The sequence below is a fragment of the Dendrobates tinctorius genome, unplaced genomic scaffold (assembly GCF_039654945.1).
Source record: "Dendrobates tinctorius isolate UK_male_01 unplaced genomic scaffold, ASM3965494v1 ptg000031l, whole genome shotgun sequence".
Classification (NCBI taxonomy): Eukaryota; Metazoa; Chordata; class Amphibia; order Anura; family Dendrobatidae; genus Dendrobates; species Dendrobates tinctorius.
This window is the reverse complement of record NW_027361699.1, coordinates 10,051,461-10,076,004: the sequence shown is the minus strand read 5'-3', so window position 1 is coordinate 10,076,004 and position 24,544 is coordinate 10,051,461. Positions and strand designations below refer to the sequence as shown.

General features: G+C 44.0%; 1 protein-coding gene across 9 annotated transcripts in view; it reads right to left on the bottom strand.

Moving 5' to 3' along the window:
• Positions 1-4,546: 4,546 nt before the first annotated feature.
• The window catches only part of MPDZ (multiple PDZ domain crumbs cell polarity complex component), a 249,883-nt gene continuing 229,885 nt past the window's right edge, over positions 4,547-24,544 (bottom strand). For all 9 annotated transcript variants that reach the window (XM_073572172.1, XM_073572174.1, XM_073572176.1 and 6 more), the window contains 2 exons: positions 10,474-10,597; positions 4,547-5,250 (listed from right to left, as the gene is read on the bottom strand). In XM_073572172.1, coding sequence (XP_073428273.1) covers positions 5,104-5,250; positions 10,474-10,597 — 271 coding nt within the window. In that variant the 3' untranslated portion in view covers positions 4,547-5,103. The remainder of the gene's footprint in view (positions 5,251-10,473; positions 10,598-24,544) is intronic.

Sequence of the window (24,544 nt, the reverse complement as noted above, 5' to 3'; positions counted from 1 at the left end):
TAATGACACGTTTTGTTATACACGTTTTTCTTTTGTGTACTGGAACACACAAAAAGAAAAAGCACAGGAAATAATTCATTTTCTGGAACAATTTCAAGAGTGCCAACACTTTCAGCCAAGATTGTATATATATGTAACAATAAATCTAACCTAATGTTTCACTTGAAAACAATCTTCTGCCCGTAGTATACAATGCAGCCCATTCACCATATGTGATCAGCTCAAGGACAGCTGACCAAAAACTGAAAATGACCATGCTTTCTGCAACTGTAAAAATCTCAAGACATAACTTATTCTGCATGATGGAGGTTATGATATCAAGGAGTCTCACAACCACGTAATTTAGACCTGTGATATCGATAAGTACTGTATGTGTCAAATGGATTGTTTACGTTAGCTACGTCCGTCTATACGGACGAAAACTGTGGTAAATATATGAAATGTCCGAGAGATAAAACTGTACCTACATATTGAGGCAGAGAGGATATTGCACTAGTTCTCTAATCAGGATGTATCCTGGGCTGATCAAATGGGAGCTCTTTAAATGGACAAGAGGCACATCATCAGAAACAGCCAACTTTACTCTACCTGTGTATATCAGTTTCCTTTATGCCATAAGATTCTTTAAGGGGGCTGTACACATAGCGATATCGCTAGCAATATCGCTAAAGCATCACCGATTTTGTGACGCAGCAGCGATATTGCTAGCGATATCGCTACATGTGACACTTACCTCCGACCGGCTCCCCCGCTGGCTATCGCTGATCGCGCGAGAACGTCCTGGGCCGTTTCTCGTTGGCGGCTTCCTGCTGGCGCCGACGAGCGACGCGTGGACGCGGGCGGAGGACGTCATCAACACCGCGTCTGACAGGTAAGTAATGACCGCTGCTGCGTCGCTAGTGAGATCTGCCTGTGTGGCAGCTCACTAGCGACCATTTAGCGATGCACCAGCGATCCTGACCAGGTCATATCGTTGTCACAATCGCTGGTGCATCGCTAAATGTAACGGGGCCCTTAGAATGAATGTCCAACTTCAAACTCAATCATTTATTGTTAAATTTAAATAGATCCAAAATGGTGTCCAATTTTTTTGCTTATCATCTGCATAGATATATAGCAATAATCCTAAAGTTTGGACTACCTAGATCCAACACTAGGTATACATATATTTCATATATAAAACTATATGCAGGGTAATTGAAGCTCTGGGAAAAGGAGCTCTAACCTCTCTGAAGATAAATTCAGAAAATGATTGTCAGGAAACCTTAGCTCTAAAGAAGGTTAAATGCTAAAAGGTAAAGAATGAATGGAAAAGGATTCCAGTGTGCTAAAATTTGTGACTTATTTAATACAGTGCTGTATATTTTGGGAGGGGGTAATATCTTACTTTTTTATGATTGCTTTACACGCTTATAATAAAAACTATAAGGTACACAAAGGCATATTTATAATGTGTATATATTTAGACTATGTTTCAGGATAGTGTGGGTTATATTATAAAGCTAAAGAAAAAGAGAACATATTGCTGAGATCCCGCAGGCTGAGATATTCGGGGAATGAAGATTAGTGTTAGGCGTTTCCGATTAGATATGTATAAATCCTTGACATTCCCTAACGTACAGTACAAACAAAGACGGCAATTGTTCCCCAGAGAAATCAGACTCCGTTAACAAATGACACTGGTGATCTGACATTGCCAGGCAGACCGGCTCGAAATGTTGTCTACCGCATAACTACATTGTGTGTAGGTGCTGACATTCTTCTGTCGTCTTAAACTGACTTTCATTATTAATACTGAAAAGCTTTTTGTTTTGTTTTTTGGCTCTAAACACGTTCTCAACCACATTTTTAACAATGGAACATTTCCTTCACATAGGCACATTATGACCGGAGTGGCAAATATTGTCAAACTCATTTATATATATTTTCCTTTGTATAACATTCTACCAGTGTGGCTTTTTGTTTTGCAGTGACAAACAAAATTGACTGCAGGTTATTTTTCATGAAATAATTGTTGAATTTTTTACATACAAGCCTGTTTGACAAATTTGACCAGATTTTGTTTCACTTTTTTTTTTTTTTTTTATTTCTGGTGCATCTGCCCCATTTTTCTGTATGTCTGATTAAAAAAATATCATATTATAGACCACGGTTTCCCAAACCAGCTTAGGCTAGGTTCACATTAGCGTAACGAGGCTCTGCAGAGGGCTGCGTATTTCCTCCCTGAAGCTCCGCCCACTTCCGCACTTCTTCCGTTTAGGTCTGCCTACTTCAGCATACGTCCTGCGTACCTATCTTTAACATTGAGTACGCAGGACATGCGGATGCGTTGTTTTGACGTGCCGGCCGACTGCACTGGAACTCATGTTGTGTTTTGCGCAGACGGGGGGCGCGTCAAAACGACGCTTCTGCATACATCCGCATGTCCTGCGTACCCAATGTTAAAGATAGGTACGCAGGACGCATGGAGAAGTAGGCGGATCTAAACGGAAGAAGTGCAAACGTGGGCGGAGCCTCAGGGAGGAAGTACGCAGCCCTCCGCAGAGCCCCGATACGCTAATGTGAAACCAGCCTTACCTAGGAACCAAGTTAAGTGTTTCACAGAACATAGCAAAGATGAGAGCTATTGTACAAGCAATGGCAAATGGATCTTAGCCTGTTCAAAGAAACTTGTGGCATGGGGGACAAAAGATGCAGACATGAAATATCATCTAGTATACAGTATGCCTACACCACCACTAGACTAAGCTTTATGAGGTTAGAATAGTATTAAGAGGCTCCATATGAGTTTTAGGGTCTAAGGGGCAAGGTTTCTCCTTATGGAGACTGACATGCCAGTGTAAGGAGACTTATAGGCCATCAAGATAAGAAAGGGGATTATGTTAGCTCACCCATAGCAGAGTCCGGAGCAAGGAAAATCCAGCAGTGCAGCAGGAAGATCAATCTATAGCCGAAAAAGGTAAATCCAGCTTCAGGAATCCAATGTATTTAAAAGTAACAAATTTATTAGGTAAATTAAAAATAAAACAACAGCATGGTAGTCACAGCCCCGGCTTGGGGAGATGATGGGCAGACGCGGTTCAGACCCTCAGGTCATTAATCATTGCAATTCCTGAAGCTGGATTTACCTTTTTTGGCTATTGACTTATAGGCCATGCAACGTTCCTCTGGGAAAGTAAATAACCTGGCATGTCACTCTCAACAAGGAGAATCCCCCAGTCAGAGGCTTTTCATACTGTCAATCTCATGATTTGCACTGAGGAGGGGCAACACCCAGAAACACGTGTCTACAAATTGAGATTCTAATAATAAAATCAATATAGAACCAACGGCACTAAGCGTGGTACACAAAATACAACAGCAGCAAGTTTTAAGGGCAAAACCACTTACTTTGTCCAATAAAAATTAAAATATATAACAAAACTGTAAAAATTCGCGCTAAAGTAAGTACCTAGACAATAACAATTAATAACATATAGCAGGATAGATTATTGTGTGTCTCTATGCAGAACTGAGCCAAGGGTAAGTTGCCTCTCTGTGGTGAATAGTGACATATGAAGGAATCCGAGATTCCGAAACGCGTAGGAAAATCTTCTTGGTCCCCTGAGCGCTCCATAGCGCTCCTTAGCCTGTCACGTGATCGATCACGTGACTGTGACGTCACGCAAGGTCCTGCAGCGTCTCTGCACCTTGCAGGCTTTCTCCCTAGCGCGGGGTCTGTACCTTATACAGGCGGCCGTCACAGAGCCACAGACAGGCGTTAGTCACCGGCTGGGACTACGTCTTCCATTAGAATCCTGGTCATTTTGATCCACGATATCAGGTACCGCTCTACATGGACTATTCATGTGAAGGACCTTAAAGTTACCTGCCTGCAAAGTAATATCCCTGCGATTCCAGCGCTCATATGTCACTATTCACCACAGAGAGGCAACTTACCCTTGGCTCAGTTCTGCATAGAGGCACACACTTATCATTCCTGCTATATATTATTAATTGTTATTGTCTAGGTACTTACTTTAGCGCGAGTTTTCACAGTTTTGTTATAAATTGAGATTCTAGTTTGGCTTCTTATCCTAAGTAATGTGGCAAGGCTTGATAAAGGGTCGATTTTGAATTTTAGGATTGCTACTTTCAATAGGTGGCACTAGAATTTGAGTCCTCCTCATGGAAGAGGCAATTTGCAAATATGCATTTTAGAGTTTCCAAATAGCAAATACGTTCAGAAATCACTATTGTAGATAATTAAATGACCAAAATATAATAAATTAAAAATGATAATGCACAACTTCCTTCTGAGGAATCTTACCACGACGACCAGCTAGGATTGAGTGAGGCCACTGGATTCTGTTTGCCTTACATTACCGACATGAGCACCATAGACTGCTAGTGCAGGAGAAATATTAGAGATTTATCTGTGTTGGAGAAGATATAACCATTACATCCTAAAGAAAAATATAAACTATAGAAAATATATGTACCTACCATAGTCTTCAAATAAAATACAATTTTTTTAACCAAAATAATACAAAGTTGAGCAAAAACATTTGCTTTTAACTACGTAAAAACGTGTTTCATAAGTATGCTAAAATAAATCTTAATTTGTCCAGTGTACTTGTAAAGACAGACACAATAGCAGAACATTCATTTGTTCATAGGCTAAGTAGCAGCAAAGCAGTCATACAAAAGACATGGAAGCATAGTAAAAATACAGCAACAATAAAAATAGAAGTGGCCTACAAAATGTTTGTTTTTCAAGACAAAGACATTATCTCGTGTTGCCAAGATCCCTGCTCTTCACACATTTGTGCTAAGTATAGTAGATCTACACCATTAAAATACTCCCATTGTGGCTAAAGAAAGAGCTATTGGAACCTGGCCTCCAGGAACCATGCACACAAGTCATCTGAATAAGCTGTAACATATTCCGCTGTCCTTACAATGTACATCCGCGGGTGTTAAATGACAGCGGCTAGGTAAACATTCTCCCAGACACACAGCTGACCTATAGTAAGAGCTGGACTGATTTATGTACTTTCACAGGGGAAAGTGCTGGTGCACCTCAAATGGACCCTGGAAGCTGGTGGTGAAGATGTCATGAGGTCAGGACAGCACTGTAAGCGTAACAGTTCCCTTTGTCCGCTTCAGAATCGCGACTGCTTCCTCGTGAGTCACACCTTCCAAACTCTGTCCATTCACAGCAATGATCTGGTCCCCTCTGTTTAAGCGACCATCTTCAGATGCTGCCCCCTGCAACAAAAAGTGGCAAAAAAATGGATATCGTTATAAAAAAAAAAAAACAGGGGTCAAGCTCCACAACTTGTCAATCAAAAGCTAAAATGTTCCATCACAGATACCCTGAAATTGTTATTATAATGCGGCTACTTGTCGCTACTTCATCTTTCACCCAACTTCCATAATATTTTCTTGTTTTATTTAAGAATACACAGTATTTCAGTGATTAAATCATTTGGTCTGACATGCACTGTGAGGTCTTATACAGACAGGTGTATAAAAATCAAGTACTATCAGTTTAATTAAACACAGCTGGACTCCAATGAATGAGTAGAACCATCTCAAGGAGGATCACAAGGAAATGGACAGCATGGGACCTAAATATGAGTGAGTTTCTGAGCAAAGGGGCTGAATACTTATGACCATGTAATATTTCAGTTTTTCTTTTTTAATAAATTTGCAAAAATGTCTACATTTCTGCTTCTTTTCAGTCAAGATGGGGTGCAGAGTGTACGTTAATGAGGAAAAAAAAGGAGTCTGAATACTTTCCGTACCCACTGAATATAGGGTATTACCGTACTCAGCAGAAATTGGGTGAAAAATTCTGTACTGATATTTTACTATTTGCTGCCGGGGAGACTAGTGTTGAACCGCCCCATATACATTAGATTTTGCACAAGAGATCATAATTCTTGACTCATGCTGCAAAGAATAATGGCAGCCCATGAACAGTTAACTATTTCAGATCGTTTAGGAGCAATTTGCTTGTGTAAACAGGCTACTAAATGACAGACAATAGGTAAAAATTTATTGAGCAGCGGTCATTTAATGCCGTCAGTCAGTTTGTGCAGACGAACCTTATAATTGTGGGATGCTGGGTTTTAAATACCCTTATCAAAAGGCATGATAATATATACTTTCTGTATACGTGAGTGAATCGAATGGTGACTGCATGTTGTAGATATAAATAGTAGCTCTGGGATTCAAATATAAAATTGTGACCTTATTATAGAACTTAGATCCAAATCCAAATTTAACTAAAAGCTTATTCCCAAAATCTCAATGTACTGATATTTTGATTAATTTGTGCCAATATAACATAGGTTTAAATCTGTCCCATTTTGCACATATCCCCTCCACCCAAAAAAATATGCTCCTTTTAGCTCAAATTACGCTCTCTGTCGTGCTGTAGTTCCAGCGCTTCTAGTGATCATGCACATTGCAGTCTCTGTCAGCTGGCTGCCTGCCAGCATAGCTCTGCTCTGGATCATGGCTACAATGGAGCTGCTACTGTACAATAAGATGTCAAGGGAGGGGGCAAAGTCTTCTTCATTAAAGTCCAAAAAGCTGCAATGTACATGTGTGCTGGCAACAAAGAGGAGGGATGTACTACAGGATGGGGAGGTATATAAAAAGGAGTGATATACTGCAAAATATGGCTGTGTACAGAGGGGGCTGAGGAGTAATATACTGCAGAATACCGCTCTGAATAGAGGGGCTGAAAGGAGTGACAGTATAGTATGGAGCTATGTACAGACTGGGCTGAGAGGTGTGATATATTGCAGGATGGTGCTGTGTACAGTGAGGGCTGAGAGGAGTGATATACTGAAGGATAGGGCATTGAATAGATTGAAGGATAGGGCTTTGAATAGATTGAAGGATAGGGCTTTGAATAGATTGAAGGATAGGGCTCAGAACAGAGGGGCTGAGAAGAGTGACAGTGTAGTATGGAGCGATGTACAGACGGGGCTCAGAGGTGTGATATAATGCAGGATGGTGCTGTGTACAGTGAGGGCCAAGAGAAATTATATTCCACAAATAATATTATACAAGCTCCTTCATCCCTACATGATGCAACACTAGGGTTATATAGGGATGGACAGACTGAGTTGGTCTTAGAAACCTCTAACAGAATGTAATCCGCTACTAGGATCTTACCAACAGCCATAGCCATTATTGCTTCTGATAACTCACCCTGGGTTAACTATTTATCCAGGCTTTTTGAACCTTAAAAGAGAGCTAAGGGAAATCAATACAAAAGCTCCTCATCCAATCAGTGCAAATGGGTTTTACACATGCCTGCACAGTTTTCTTAACTATATCAGTTGAAACCAAAAAACAATCCCATATGCTGAATTAAAACCAAGAATACCTGGAGAGGCCTGTTCCTGTTTAATTATGTGGTTAAGGGACTTGGTAATTTGGTTTCCTAGCTCAAACTGTATAGGTTTTGTGAAGAATAGACGTCTCTTGGCTTTTTCTTCTATTTTTTGCCAACTCACAAAGAAGCTTGCTATAATGTGTCTTTAGGGCTTGTAAGGTAGCGCTCACTGAGTGTATTGGGGGACACTCGCTTGGCAGCCGATTAACCAGTTCCGGCAGGGGTTTTTCACATACTGTAAATCAGTCTATGTGGTTTATTAATCAGCATAAACCATATACGGCAACAGTCTTATATCCAACAACAGAAAGTTCATGACAGAGCTCCGCTCTCTCAGCTCTGTGGTCACACAGGCTGTACTTTCTCCAGCAACCAGGCTCTATAGCCTCACAGTTATTTCCCCCTGTCCGGGGTTACCTCTTAGTTGCTTCTCACTCCGGACGTCCATTCCCTCCTGGGAACTGTCACACACACACACAGGCCATTATACACAGGTCTCCCAGGTCAGCGGCCTCAGCACGTGCTCTTCAGGAAGGCAGCACCCCTTCCAGCACATCGGCCTTCCGGGACCTTCCATACGGACCAATCAGATCCAGGCACTCACTCATGTGACCTACCCTGGTCACCTTATATGGTCCATAGTCACGCCCACCGGATCACATGGCTGTGACCTCATCGCAGGTGCTATTTCAGACACCCAGCCATACACACACATATACAGGATTACTATGGGCGTTTAGACACACGCCCCTGGGTGGGTTTGTAGGTGACTGGTTCCACCCATCTCATCAAGCCACCTGGAAGCTTTCCCTGGTACACTGTACCAAAAACCTCAGCAGTACCTCTGCTGATTAACACACGTTCAAGCTTCCATCCCAGGGCCACCCACCCTGGGATACATAACGGTCATTTACCATCCTGCCGTTCATCCTATCTCCATTACCACAATGGATATGCCTGTGTGCATGACCCATACAGCGCCCCCTAGCTGTCACAGCAGTCACTGCACCACAGGCTCCAAACAAACTTTCACGAGACTGTTACAAAAGAAAGATACCGTAAGTCTAGTCTAGTGTTGAAAAGAAGAGAAAAGATAGAGTAGATTTAAAACATCCCCTTAAAAACACCTTAAGCGCAATTCTAGTTTACCGCCCAAAGCATCATGATCTTCTAAGAAGGATTCCAATTGGTCATGGATGTGATCTTGTTTCCTTAGTAAAAACAGCTAAAAGCGATGAATATACATATTTGTAACTGGAAAGGGCTTTGCATGTATTATTTCAATGATTAATGCTGAGTCATCCGAAATACCCCTTTGGCCATAATGTAAATCATCCAATATGGAGGAGTTCCCAAAAGCATACCAGACATGCATCTCCTTGTAGATGGAAAACATGAGCACTCCTTAATAATCTGATGACGTTGGTACCACGTATCTAGTCACCCTAATTCTGGGGTAAAATTTCTGAAATAAGTTGTGCCAAGAGAGTTTCCCAACTCACAAGCTGAGGCCTGAAGTCAATCTAATAAATTTCAAAGATCATTCTGAAGTCTCCAGTGCATACTAATTTAGCATTAGGGTACTGTGCCATAAAAAATATAACCTGATGAAGAACATGAAAAGAAGCTGAGAGTGAGGGGAAATGTATACCAAGAATTAAATATAAAATTTAATCAATGAAGGAGTGAACAAAGACATAATGTCCTTCTGGGCCACACAATACTTGAGTAGCAGCGCATCTAACTGACCCGTGCACCAAAAGTGATACACCTATAGAATATGAGGTGTGCCTAGCATGTTTATCCCACTGTACCGTGGATAACAGACCATTTAAATTGAATCAGATATTAAATGTGTCTCCAGAAGACAAATTATGCAGACTTACAGGCACACTGATAAGAAATACCACACTAGGTTTCCTCGAACTATAGAGTCCTCTGGTGTTCCAAGAGATTATCTTAAAATCAGCCATTTTTATATTGGATAATTATCACTTCTAGGCTAGTTTGTGCACAAGCTGGTTTTCCCATATCTCAGCAAATTATGACTAAAGTACAACTGTGTACTTAACCTGTGCATTAACCTTCAATGGATATCGGCCCTTCAGTAAAGACGGTGAACTTAAAGGGAATCTAAACAGCTGATACATACTGCTCGATCCACAGGCAACATGTATCAGGCACTTGCTTCACAATTTCAGCCTTATATGTTCAACTCTGAAGCGCTGCGGCTTTCCAGAGCAAACATAGTTTACAGTAGTAACTTCTGGGGAACAAGCAGCAGGGGAGACTAGTCAAACAGGCGGATCACTGGCAACTTCTCCTTGCCCGCTAGCCTGAAGGGACAGGTCTCTCGCCACACACATGGAGGGAAAGACCTGTTAGGGTTCTTTTACACTTTCCGTGTTTTTGCAGGCCGTTTTTGCGGCCCCAATAGATTTCTATGGGGCCACAAAAACGGTTCACAAAAATTCATCAGAGTGCCGTATGGCCGTATATACGACCGTGAAAAAATATCGAGGTTGCTCGATATTTTTCAAGGCTTACGGACAGGGCCGCAATAGATTTCAATGGTGCCGCAAAGACAACGGTAGCTTGTTTTTGCGCTACACTGTATTTGCGTAACACCGTATTTTTCCCCCCAATTGTGAAAACAGGGAAAAACAGCGATCCGAGGTTTTTTGAGGCAATACGTCCCGCAAAAAAAATGGGAAGTGTAAAAGAACCCTTAGTCAAAGGGAGCAGGTTGGAAGCAGCCAGCATGGACCCACCTATTCAACTAGTCTCCCTTGTGGCTCAGACATCAGCGGCTTTAAACTGTTTTCTCTGAAATGTGCAGATCATACAGCTGGCATCTGACACATGCTGCCTGTGGATGGGGCAGCACGTATCAACTGTCAAGTTCCCTTTAACCACCGTGTAGCCCAATATCCATATTTGATATTCAGGTTATTTAAATGATTATTATTCACTTATACAGTCTCTAGTAGTTTTCTCTCAGGTTACAGATTTGTTAACAAATCAGACATGAAAACCAAGGATCTATTCACATTAGCACCAATCAGTTTTCTGTTTACCTTGCTAAAAACAGTCTTCACATAGATGGGGAGATCACCATGTGGACTCCCACAACCTCCAACAATACTAAAGCCAAGGCCATCTGGTCCTCTGTCAAGAATAATTGTTTTGTATTGAGGCGGTCTAAAATAAATATACAAACCAGAATTAGAACATTTAGGGTCAACACATATCCTATTCATGTACAGGATGTACAGATAACATTTACATAGCAAGATTCCTTTTTCAAATTCGTAATGAAGAAGTAGAAAGGAATCAGTCATGTTGCATATACAGTCCAATCTGTTGACAGCATGGTATAGAGAAGAAGATGAACAGAAGGACATATAAGTTTGTTGAAAAATCCTTTTTTTAATTTATTGAAATACCTGCTGTTTGTAAGCATATGAGTCCAGTTGGTGGTCCTACTCATTGATTGACAATCATCTCTGCAAGCAGTCAAAGAGGAAATACTGCCAACCACTGAGTAGGACCAACCACTAGACTCAAACACTGGGAATTTCAATGAATAACAAGTTATACTGAAAGTTTTCCTACAAAAAAAATGTATGGGCATGTTTCCACGGTTAGGAAACATTCAGGAATTGCTGTGGATTGAACGCTGCGGATTGAACGCCGTGTCCTGCCGCAGAGTTTAATCCGCAGTGGCCAGATGTTCCTGCATAGTGGAGGGGATTTTATGAAATCCTGTCTCCACTATGCGTCCGATTACGCGGGTGACACATCCGCTAAACCGGACATGGTGCCAATCAGTTGCCAAGATAGCTTGGGTTCTGCTGAAGAGCCCTGTGCTTGTCATGACAGTATTCCTGTGACATAGACAGTAAGGTATGCAAGGAAGTCACCTCGGATTCAAGTATAACTAAGCCATCTAAACAGAATGTCATGTTAAAGGAGCTGTCCAGTCAAAACCGATAAGTCTGAAGTCACTCTGTGTGACTGCAGATTTGTGAATCCTCCTGAAACCGGGATTTGCTGGTTTCAGACCTGGGAACGGAAGGTATGTATGAGTTATATATACACCGTAGGCTGTGAGCCCGTCTAGTGATGCAGCCGGTCAGTGAGCATGTCCGACTAGACGGTGCGGTCTCACGCCATACAAGGGTGTGGAGAGAGGCCACATCCACTGGCAGGGAGTATGTATAACTCATGCATACCCTCCGTTCCTGGGGATGAAACCAGTGAATCCTGGTTTCAGGAGGATTCACAAGTCTGCAGTCACACAGAGTGACTTCAGACTTAGGCCTTTTTCACATTTCCATTTTTTGATGTGAGTCAAAATCTGCTAGTTTGTGAAAAAAATGCATCCGCCCCTTTTTTGGCGGATCCGCTTTTTCCCCCCATAGACTTGCATTAGTGGTGGATTTTGACTGATGGCCGTGCGTTGGATCCGTTTTTTTTTTTTTCTCTCTCTCTCTCTCTCTCCATCTTCCACGGATCCGTCGTAAAAAAATTGTCCGCTGACATCCGTATATCACTAAACGGAGAGGCGGATCCGTTGTTTGTTTTTTTTGGCGGATTTAAGCTGTCCGCCGACAACGCAAATGTGAAACAGGCCTTATCGGTTTTGACTGGACAGCCCCTTTAACATTACATTCTGTTTATGGTTCCGGTGTGAGTACCTGTTCAAAGCAGATAAAACTGGTTTTAATCACTGACTGGTAACCAACTTACGATTTTACTTAAAAAAATGCTTTGTCCCAATTAATTTGCACAGCACTGTATATATATACACACACACACACTGCACATATATATATATAATATATATATAATATATAAAGCTATGTGGGTGTGTATGTATGTATGTATGTCCAGGATTGGCATCCGCACCGTCGCAGCTACAGCCACAAAATTTGGCAAAGTCACACGTCTGGACCCCGAGAGCGTCATAGGCTATGTTGTGAGGCGAAATTTTAACCCTGCGCGTTCCAATTCACCAAACAATTTTGCCCCTATCTACATAATGGGGAAAAGTGAAAGGAAAAGTGTTGGAGGCAAATTGACTGCTGCCAGATGTGAACAAGGGGGACTTAAAGAATGAGAGCGATGGCGCCAAAGAGTATACACCGTACAGTTGCTAAGGTGGGGCCCTGACATGGGATACTCACCACACACGGGGATATGAACACACACACAAAATGTGCCACACACTACCACGTGCTTCAACACATATACCACCCTCAGCACACATTTCACCACACATACACCAACCTCGCCACATAAAAGTCGAAACACAAAAGTCGCCACTCAAAACTCACCACGCTGTCCCAGAGCTGTTTAAAAGATGAAAAATGAGCTGTGATTGGTTGCTATCAGCAACAGTTTTCTTTGTAGACAGTTGTGGTAACTGAGGCCTATTATTCTTATCATTTCTATGGTGTTATCGTCCTTCTGTAAAGCTGGAAATAACACAATTTATTACCATGCCAACACAGACCACCCTCTGACACAGACTGCATCCTTTGGTCGAAGTTGCTGGAACACCTCCGGAGTATTACAGCTCAGCAGTCAGTATCACACAGGAGAGGATTAAGGTACCGTCACATTTAGCGATGCACCAGCGATCCCGACAATGATACAACCCGGTCAGGATCGCTGGTGCATCGCTAAATGGTCACTAGTGAGCTGCCAAACAGGCAGATCTCACCAGCGACATAGCAGCGGTCGTTACTTACCTGTCAGACGCGGCGATGAAGACGTCCTCCCGCCCGCGTCCACGCGTCGCTCGTCGGCGCCAGCAGGAAGCCCAGCAGGAAGTGGCTGACGAGAAACGGCCCAGGACATTCTCGAGCGATCAGAGATAACCAGCGGGGGAGCCGGTCGGAAGTAAATATCACACATAGCGATATCGCTAGCAATATCGCTGCTGCGTCACAAAATCGGTAACGCTTTAGCGATATCGCTAGCGATTTCGCTTAGTGTGACGGGCCCTTTAGACGCATGGCTCAGCAGGCAGTATCACACATGATAGGATTAGATACACAGCTCAGCAGTCAGTATCACACAGGATAGGATTAGATACACAGCTCAGCAGTCAGTATCACACAGGATAGGAATAGATACACGGCTCAGCACACATTATTATACAAAATAGTATTAGATACACGGCTCAGCAGACAGTATCACACAGAATGGGATTAGATACACGGCTCAGCAGTCAGTATCACATAGTATAGGATTAGATGCACGGTTTTTATGTGCAATATAATCATTATAATTTGTTATAACTAACCACAGTTGGTTACTATGCCCAGGCAACGCCAGGCTCTTCAGCTAGTATATATATATATATATATACACACACACATACACACTGCACATACACATGTATATACACACACACACTGCACATACAGATGTATATAATAATACATTTTATTTCTATAGCGCCAACAGTCTAGCCTTTTTATTCTTGATGCTTATGAGTGGCTTGCACCGTGCAGTGAACCCTCTGTATTTACTTTCATGCAGTCTTCTCTTTATGGTAGATTTGGATATTAAGGCTATGTGCACACGTAGTTTTTAGTCTCTGCGGATTTTGTAGAGAAAACCGCAGGAAATCCGCAGGACAAAGTGCTGCGGTTTTTCTGCGGATTATCTGCGTTTTTTCCGCGGTTTTGCCCTGCGGTTTTACACCTCATAATGGATGAGGTGTAAAACCGCAGCGTTTTTGCATCAAACAATTGACATGCTGCGGATTGTAAACCGCAGCAAAACCGCGCGGAAAAATCCGCAGCATGTGCACAGCTTTTTTTTATTTCCATAGGAAATAAAGGTACTGTACAACGCAGCAGAATCCGCAGCGTTTCTGCAGAGCCAAAAACGCTGCGGAAACGCAGCAGAATCCGCAGCGTGTGCACATACCCTTAGGCTATGTGCACACGTAGCGTTTTAAAACGCTTACTAAAAACCGGACTCCTTCCCAGAAATCGAGTGGTTTTTTCCGCGCGATTTCACCGCGATTATGATCGCGATTTTGCCGCGATTTTCGCGTGCGATATTCAAGCACTTTCCAAGCGATTTGAAGCATCGCTTGGAAAGTGATTGACAGGTTGGTCACACTTGTCAAACACAGTGTTTGACAAGTGTGAGCAGGTTTTTACTATTGAGGCCGCCTATGCGGCATCAATAGTAAAAGATAGAATGTTAAAATGCTAAAAAAAAATAAAAAAAATCGGGGTATATTTACCTTCCGGCGTCCCGCGATGCATTCCCGGGCCTCAGCGTTCCCAGTAATGCCTTGCGAGACCTGTGATGAGGTAGTCTCGCGTTGCTATAGCGATCTCGCGAGACCGCTAGAGTCACGCGAGACTACGTCATCACAGGACCTTGCCGCAAGGCATTACTGGGAACGCTTAGGCCGGGAATGCATCGCGGGACGCCGGAAGGTAAATATACCCCGATTTTTTATTTTTTATTCTTTTTTTACAGGGGTATGATACCCAGGGCCTGGAGGACAGTCTCCTCTCCTCCACACCGTGGGTACCAACCGCACATGAGACGCTTAACTTCCCGCATGGTGGGCATAGCCACATGCGGGAAGTAAGCGATCCTCATGCATTCCTATGGGTGCGGAATCGCGGCAATTCTTTGCGATTCCGCACAAAGAATGAGCATGCTGCGATTTTTTCCGCGATGCGATTCCGCCGCGGAAAAAAGCGCAGCATTAGCACAGCATGTGCGGAATGCCATAGGAATGCATGGGGGGCGTTCTGTACACGATTTTTAAGCGTTTTCGCGCCGAAAATCGCGGCAAAAACGCTTAAAAATCGCTACATGTGCACACAGCCTAATACGTCTACCTCCTGCAGAGTGTTGTTCACTTGGTTGGCTGTTGTGAAGGGGTTTCTCTTCACCATGGAGATTATTCTGTGATCATCCACCACTGTTGTCTTGCGTGGGCGCCCAGGTCTTTTTGCATTGATGAGTTCACCAGTGCTTTCTTTCTCAGGATGTACCAAACTGTAGATTTTGCCACTCCTAATGTTGTAGCAATTTCTCAGATGGTTTTTTTCTGTTTTTGCAGCTTAAGGATGGCTTGTTTCACCTGCATGGAGAGCTCCTCTGACCGCATATTTCCTTCACAGCAAAACCTTCCAAATGCAAGCACCACACCTCAAATCAACTCCAGGCCTTTTATCTGCTTAATTGAGAATGACATAACGAAGGGATTGCCCACACCTGTCCATGAAATAGCCTTGGAGTCAATTGTCCAATTACTTTTGGTCCCTTTAAAAACAGGGTGGCACATGTTAAGGAGCTGAAACTCCTAAACCCTTCATCCAATTTTAATGTGGATACCCTCAAATGAAAGCTGAAAGTCAGAACTTCAACTGCATCTGAATTGTTTTGTTTAAAATTCATTGTGGTAATGTCTAGAATCAAAATTAGAAAAATGTTGTCTCTGTCCAAATATATATTGACCTAACTGTATACATACACTGCACATACACATGTATACACACTGCACATACACATGTGTATGTGCAGTGTGTGCGTATATAAATGTGTTTGTGCAGTGTGTGTGTGTGTATATATACATGTGTATGTACAGTGTGTGTGTATATACATGTCTATGTGCAGTGTGTGTGTATACAGGTATATATACACACACTGAACATACACATGTATATATACACACACACTGCACATACACATGTATATATACACACACGCACATACAGTGCCTACAAGTAGTATTCAACCCCCTGCAGATTTAGCAGGTTTACACATTCGGAATTAACTTGGCATTGTGACATTTGGACTGTAGATCAGCCTGGAAGTGTGAAATGCACTGCAGCAAAAAATAATGTTATTTCTTTGTTTAATTTTTTTTTTAAATTGTGAAAAGTTTATTCAGAGGGTCATTTATTATTCAACCCCTCAAACCACCAGAATTCTGTTTGGATCCCCTAAAGTATTAAGAAGTATTTCAGGCACAAAGAACAATGAGCTTCACATGTTTGGATTAATTATCTCTTTTTCCAGCCTTTTCTGACTATTTAAGACCCTCCCCAAACTTGTGAACAGCACTCATACATGGTCAACATGGGAAAGACAAAGGAGCATTCCAAGGCCATCAGAGACAAGATCGTGGAGGGTCACAAGGCTGGCAAGGGGTACAAAACCCTTTCCAAGGAGTTGGGCCTACCTGTCTCCACTGTTGGGAGCATCATCCGGAAGTGGAAGGCTTATGGAACTACTGTTAGCCTTCCACGGCCTGGACAGCCTTTGAAAGTTTCCCCCCGTGCCGAGGCCAGGCTTGTCCGAAGAGTCAAGGCTAACCCAAGGACAACAAGGAAGGAGCTCCGGGAAGATCTCATGGCAGTGGGGACATTGGTTTCAGTCAATACCATAAGTAACGTACTCCACCGCAATGGTCTCCGTTCCAGACGAGCCCGTAAGGTACCTTTACTTTCAAAGCGTCATGTCAAGGCTCGTCTACAGTTTGCTCATGATCACTTGGAGGACTCTGAGACTGACTGGTTCAAGGTTCTCTGGTCTGATGAGACCAAGATCGAGATCTTTGGTGCCAACCACACACGTGACGTTTGGAGACTGGATGGCACTGCATACGACCCCAAGAATACCATCCCTACAGTCAAGCATGGTGGTGGCAGCATCATGCTGTGGGGCTGTTTCTCAGCCAAGGGGCCTGGCCATCTGGTCCGCATCCATGGGAAGATGGATAGCACGGCCTACCTGGAGATTTTGGCCAAGAACCTCCGCTCCTCCATCAAGGATCTTAAGATGGGTCGTCATTTCATCTTCCAACAAGACAACGACCCAAAGCACACAGCCAAGAAAACCAAGGCCTGGTTCAAGAGGCAAAAAATCAAGGTGTTGGAGTGGCCTAGTCAGTCTCCTGACCTTAACCCAATTGAAAACTTGTGGAAGGAGCTCAAGATTAAAGTCCACATGAGACACTCAAAGAACCTAGATAACTTGGAGAAGATCTGCATGGAGGAGTGGGCCAAGATAACTCCAGAGACCTGTGCCGGCCTGATCAGGTCTTATAAAAGACGATTATTAGCTGTAATTGCAAACAAGGGTTATTCCACAAAATATTAAACCTAGGGGTTGAATAATAATTGACCCACACTTTTATGTTTAAAATTTATTAAAATTTAACTGAGCAACATAACTTTTTGGTTTGTAAGATTTATGCATCTGTTAATAAATCCTGCTCTTGTGTGAAGTTTGAAGGCTCTAACTTATTTGCATCTTATCAAACTTGCTAAATCTGCAGGGGGTTGAATACTACTTGTAGGCACTGTACATATGTATATATACACACACACTGCACATACACATGTATATACACACACTGCACACACACATGTACATATACACACACTGCATATACACATGCACATAAACACACACTGCACACACATGTACATATACACACACTGCACATACACATACACACACTGCACATACACATATATATATATACACACACACGCATACACATTGTGGTGTAGTGACCACTGTGTCCGCTAGGGGGCGCTGTGTGGATGTCCCAGGAGAGAGGATGAGTGGCAGAATACTGAATGACCGTTATGTATCTCAAGGTGGATGGCCTTGGGATGGAGACTTGTGTGTGTGTTGATCAGCAGTGATACTGCTGAAGTGCTGTTTCAATGTGTTTGGGAAGTCTCCAGGTAACTGGTGAGACGGGCTGGACCAGTTACCTACAAACCTACCCAGGGGGTGTGTTTAAGAACGCTATTGTAAAATGTGTATGAGTGGTTGAAGGACCTGTGATGAGGTCATAGCCATGTGACCCGGTGGGCATGGCTACGGACCATATAAGGTGGCCAGGGTAGGTCACATGAAGTGAATGCAGGAACCCGGTTGGTTCGTTTTGGAAGGTCCCGTCTGAGAGAAATGGGGCTGTCTTCCTGACAGCAAGTGAACGCTGTGATTAATGGCAGCAGGTGCCTGATAGTTCCCTGGAGGGAATGGACGTCTGCAGCGTGATGAAGCAGCCATGAGGCAAACCCAGAGAGGGGATATAACTGTAAGGCTAAGAGAGCCTGTGTGCTGGACATGGCACAACCTGTGTGACCACAGGATAAGCAGAGTGAAGCTCTGTCATGGACGCTATGCTGTTTATATGAACTTTCTGTTGCTGTTCCTGGTTTATGATGCCTAATAAACCGCATGGACTGTGATTGTTTTATGGGAAACCTGTGCCGGATCTGGTTATTTGGCTGCCAAGTGAGTGTCCCCAACCTTGAATGACAGCGCTACCTTAAAATTGGTGGAGAATGCTAAGGGCAGTGTTGTAGCCTTGTTGCTAGGAGCAACGGAAGAGGACTGCAAAATTCGGTTGCTAAGGGCAACGGTTTCCAAAAGCACATGGTGTAGTGCTGGCAACGCTGAGCCAGGAGGGCTGACGGTTGTGAAAGCCATGTGACATACAGACAGCAGGTGAGTGGAAGAGAATTATAGGACACCTCTGCGGTAGAGGGGTCAGAGAACCTGCGCGGCCAGCAGGTGACGGTTGTGAAAGCCGTGTTGTACTGACCGGGGTCAGAGAAAGAGACTGGTGATTGCTAGGGTGCCTCTGTGGATATGAGGTACCCGAGTACCTGTGTGGCCGACACAGGAAACGGACAGGTGTTCGTGTTGTACTGACCTGGGTCAGTGGGAAAGACTGTACCTGGAGGGTTCAGTGAGAGAGGTCCTGGAGGGTCAGTGTTAGGAGGTTCTGGGAGATGAATCGGATCCCTGGAGCACGTCATATGACCTTGGACCTGGTGAGGCGTGAGTGTTGGGCAGTCTCAGGAGGAGATGGATGTCCTGAAGAGCACCCGCTGAGCCCCTGGACCTGGTGAGGCCGGTGTGTTGGGAAACCCTGGGAGGAGGGTCGGCTCCCTGAATAGCACCCGGTGCGCCCTGTGTATTGGACGGTCTCAGGCGGAGACGGACCGTCCTGAATAGCACACAGACATGACACGTGAGTTTTGTGTGGTGTGTTTTTTTTCTCTTTTCTCAACTCAGCCTGCGGTGGCTCAGTGGGTGTCAAGAAGGTGACAAGCGGCTTCCTGTAACTCGGCGGGGTTACGAAGGGGACAAGCGGCTTCTGGTAACTCGGCGGGGTTACGAAGACGACAAGCGGCTTCCTGTAACTCGGCGGGGTTACGAAGAGGACACCAGTTGCTGTGTGTGAACAGCAACCGGTGGTGCCGGTGATTTGTGACAGCAGGAGCTGTGGCAGCGCCAGAAGGAACAGGTGTGGTGCCGTGCTAAAAGGGCCAGTACCAGCCCAAAAAGACATAAACTGTACTGTGTGAACTGTGGCATAAGAAGTTCTGCAGAACGGACATGGGGAAATCCCGAAAGGGGGCGGTGGCCCAAATCGGGGTGGTGGCCCAGAAAGAGGTGGAGTCCCAGAAGGGGGAGGTGACCCAAGTCGGGTGGTAGCCCAAAAGGGGGTGGAGTCCCAGAAGGGGGCGGTGACCCAAATTGGGGTGGTAACCCAAAAGGGGGTGGTGACCCAAATTGGGGTGGTAGCCCAAAAGGGGGCGGTGACCCAAAGTGGGGTGGTAACCCAAAAAGGGGTGGAGTGCCAGGAGGGGCGGCGACCTAAATTGGGGTGGTTCAGGAAATGGCAGCACTGTTTGCCTCAGTGGGTATGTCTGGGGAACCGCAGTGTGTGTGTATGAGTTTTGAGGACTGCGGCATGTATTTTCCTGATAACGACGGGCCACAGGTGTGTACCATGATGCTGCACCGGGAAGGAGTCCTTGGTAGGCTGGACTCAAAGAGTCAGGTGACTCTGACAGGAACTCCTCTCATTTTATCTCTGACCGAGAAAAACGTCAGGGTTCGCTGTGACCATGGGGTCATTGTGAATTATACGGTGGACAGAGTTATGATTGAGATGACAAAGGGGAAGTGTCAAGGTGGTATTATGCCACCAAACTTAGTGCATACCTTTGAGAGGGGTCGAGACTTTGTCGTGTTTGATGACGTATGGTCGGACGGTGAAGACGTTTCGACTGTGGGGCCAGCGGACACTGAGACGGTGACGCCTCCTGACATGGACAGGTCAGAGGTAGAACTGACCGGAAGAAAAGGTACATCTGCCCAACTTACGGACCTGTCGTCTTGTGACATGACGGATGGTGGGCTGGGAGATGAGACTGATGGGACTGACCCAGTGGTACCCTTTGAAGATATAATTAAAGAGGTAGTGGTGAGACACATGCTGGCCAAAAGAGAACAGGATCGTGAGATACAGCTGTTAAAGGAGACAGTGGAAGGACATCTCGAACGGGAAAGAGTCCTAAGGCAAGCAGCTGAGCACAGAGTAGATGAGCTGGAGAAGGAAGTCTCTGAGTTCAGAGGTCACCTCTCAGTGTGTCAAACTATGAACAAAGCTATAGTGAAGGATATGGAGGTGCTCAGAGTGGCCCAAGAGAAGCATCAACAGGAGATTCTCCGGAGAGAGGATGAGCGTCGCTGCCTGGCAGAGGAGTGGGATAAAGTTCTCCAAGAACTCAGAGGAGTAGTAAAAGGTCTTCTGCGGGAGAAGAGCTGGGACGAAGAAGTACAGCGGCCGGGCACAAGTGATAATAAGGCAGAACTGCCAAAGCCCATCTTGGAAAAGGGACCTGAAGACTGTAATCTCATGAAGATGGTGAGCCAAGAGCTGCAAAAGACAGTCACCCAGTCGTGGCAGATATCTTGAGGGAAGTGTCTGGAGCTTGCGAGGGAGGCTCAAAGTCGAATGGGCTTTGTGGAAGGCATAATTCCGGTACCCAGAAATCTGGTGGGGAAAGTCGTTGGCAGACTTGGAAAGGTGATGCAGGAGATGGTAAATCGATCCAGTATGAAGAGAGTGAGGATCCCACCTGCTGGGGAAATCAAAGTTGTTGTTGAAGATGACATGGCTCCAGTCATTGTGGTTGGCTCGGTGGAAAGCATTGGGAAACTTCGCATGCTCCTGTAATATCGGGTAGTGTACCTGAAGGAGATAGAGCAGCTAAGACCGGACTGACTGCAAATGAATAAGCAGATACAGAATGTCAGGTGGCATCCACCTCCAACCCAAGGTGTAAGGGCCCGAAGGGATCCTCCAAATAATGAAAGGACAGGTAGTCTAAGACAAGAACGTCGAGAGTCCGCAAGTGGCAGTTCTAATCTTAGTAGCATAGGCAGGAGACCCGGTGGTGGACTTAGCAACAAAGGGTCAGACTCAGACCAGCCAGTTGGCTCGACTGGACGTGGGACTCATGACCGTACAAACCGGGAGAGCCGGCCAGTGAGAGAAAGGTCGGGTGACGGAGCGCATCGCAGACAGGTGGAGACTCATGAATGTCTGGTCACGCTGACGGACGTTGACGGAAAGGCCAAAGCCCAAGGACGAGATACTGACCGCTGGGGGCGGCCTAACGTAAATATGATGCAGTATGACTGTCGAAACAGATGGAGATGGTCCTCTCGTCTAGTAAGGCAAGGTGACATGGGTGCCCAGTCTCGAGATCCCTGGGTGATGTCATGTGTTCAACCCCACAAGTTTGAACAGAGGGGGGAGGTATGTGGTGCAGTGACCACTATGTCCGCTAGGAGGCGCTATGTGGGTGTCCCAGGACGGGCCTACAGTCATATCCATTGTGGTAATGGGTACAGGAGGCTGAAGGATCGTTATGTATCTCAAGCTAGGTGGCCTTGAGATGAAGGCTTGCTTATGTGCTGATCAGCAGAGGCACTGCTGAGCTGTTGCTACACTGTGTCAGCGAGAGCTATCTACAAATCCACCCAGGGGTGTGTTTAATAGTGTCATAATAAAGTATATGTGTATGAATGCTTGAAGGACCTGTGATGAGGTCATAGCCATGTGACCCGCTGGGTGTGGCTACAGACCATATAAGGTAACCAGAGTAGGTCACACGAGAGAGAGAGCGCATGGATCTGATTGAGCCATGTGGAAGGTCCCGATAGGCCTAGGTGGAAGAAGGTGTGCTACCTTCCTGAAGACCACGTGCTGAGGCTGCTGACCCGGGGAGGACTATGTATATTGGCTGTATGTGAGGAAGGATAAGCCTCCTGTGTTTGCTGAGGCTCCAGGACTGAGCCTGAAATCATGGACACTTATACTTGCTTTCGCCTGAGCTAAAGGCTATTCCTTATGTTATGTGCTGGTTTATGGGTTATGAAGCAAAAAACCCTGTGAACTTTTAAAAGCAACGTGCCTCCTGGTTGTCTCCCGTCGCACCGAAGCGAGTTGAATCCCTACAATACACACACACTGCACACACACGTATATATACACACACAATGCATATACACAAGTATATACACACACTGCACACATGTACATATACACACACTGCACATACACATGTACATATACACACACGCACATACACATGTACATATACATACACACTGCACATACACATTTATATATATATATGTATACACACACATATACACACACACATACACATGTATATATACACACACACACACACACTGTATATACACATGTATATACACACACATTGTACATACACATGTAAATATATACACTCTATACATACGGTACATACCAGCCAGTCTGCTCTTCAGTTCCTCTAGAGTCCTGCAGTTAACCCCTTAGTGACAGAGCCATTTTGCAGCTTAATGACCAGGCCAATTTTTGATACAGGAAAGATGTATATCTTTGTACCGTGTTAGCCAGTGGATAGAAAAATATTCAGGATTGAGAGTCCTCAGTGGTTGATACCTTTTAATGGCTAACTGAAAAGATGGTAATACATTGCAAGCTTTCGAGACTACTCAGGTCTCTTCATCAGGCTAGACTAATACAAAATCTGAAGTCACATATTTATGCACAATACAGCCTAGAAAAAATGCAATAGATAAGACAAGTGACGTGAAGCAGAACTATCAATATGGGAGAGGGAGAAACATAAATATAAACATTGGACCAGTTCATAGATAAGGAGTCCGGATGTTTTATGGTCACAGAACTGGACCCCAATCAGAGGACCTTAAAACATCCAGACTCCTTATCTATGAACTGGTCCAATGTTTATATTTATGTTTCTCCCTCTCCCATATTGATAGTTCTGCTTCACGTCACTTGTCTTATCTATTGCATTTTTTCTAGGCTGTATTGTGCATAAATATGTGACTTCAGATTTTGTATTAGTCTAGCCTGATGAAGAGACCTGAGTAGTCTCGAAAGCTTGCAATGTATTACCATCTTTTCAGTTAGCCATTAAAAGGTATCAACCACTGAGGACTCTCAATCCTGAATATTTGTCAGGCCAATTTTTACAATTCTGACCACTGTTACTTTATGTGGTTATAACTCTGGAACACTTTAAAGGATCCCGCTGATTCTGAGAATGTTTTTTCTTGATATATTGTACTTCATGTTGGTGGTAAAAAATTCTTCTATAAGACTTGTGTTTATTTATGAAAAAAACAGAAATATGGCAAAAATTTTGCAATTTTCAAACTTTAAATTTTTATGCCGTTAAATCAGAGAGATATGCCACACAAATTTCTTAATAACTAACATTTCCCACATGTCTACTTTACATCAGCACAATTTTGGAAACAATTTTTTTTTGCTAGGAAGATATAAGGGTTAAAAGTTAACCAGCGATTTCTCATTTTTACAACAAAATTTACAAAACCATTTTTTTAGGGACCACATCATATTTAAAGTCATTTTGAGGGGTGTAGATGACAGAAAATACCCAAAAGTGACACCTTTCTAAAAACTGCACCCCTCAAGGTGCTCAAAACCACAGTCAAGAAGTTTATTAACCCTTTCTGTGCTTCACAGGAACTGAAGCAATGTTGAAGGAAAAAAATTAACATTTAACTTTTTTTTTTGCACAAAATTTATTTCAGAACCAATTTTTTTTATTTTCACAAGTGTTGAAAGAGAAAAAGAACCACAAAATTTGTTGTGCAAATTCTCATGAATAAGCCGATACCCCATATGTGGGGGTCAACCACTTTTTGGGCGCACGGCAGAGCTCGCAAGGGAAGGAGCGCCGTTTGACTTTTTCAACGCAGAATTGGCTGGAA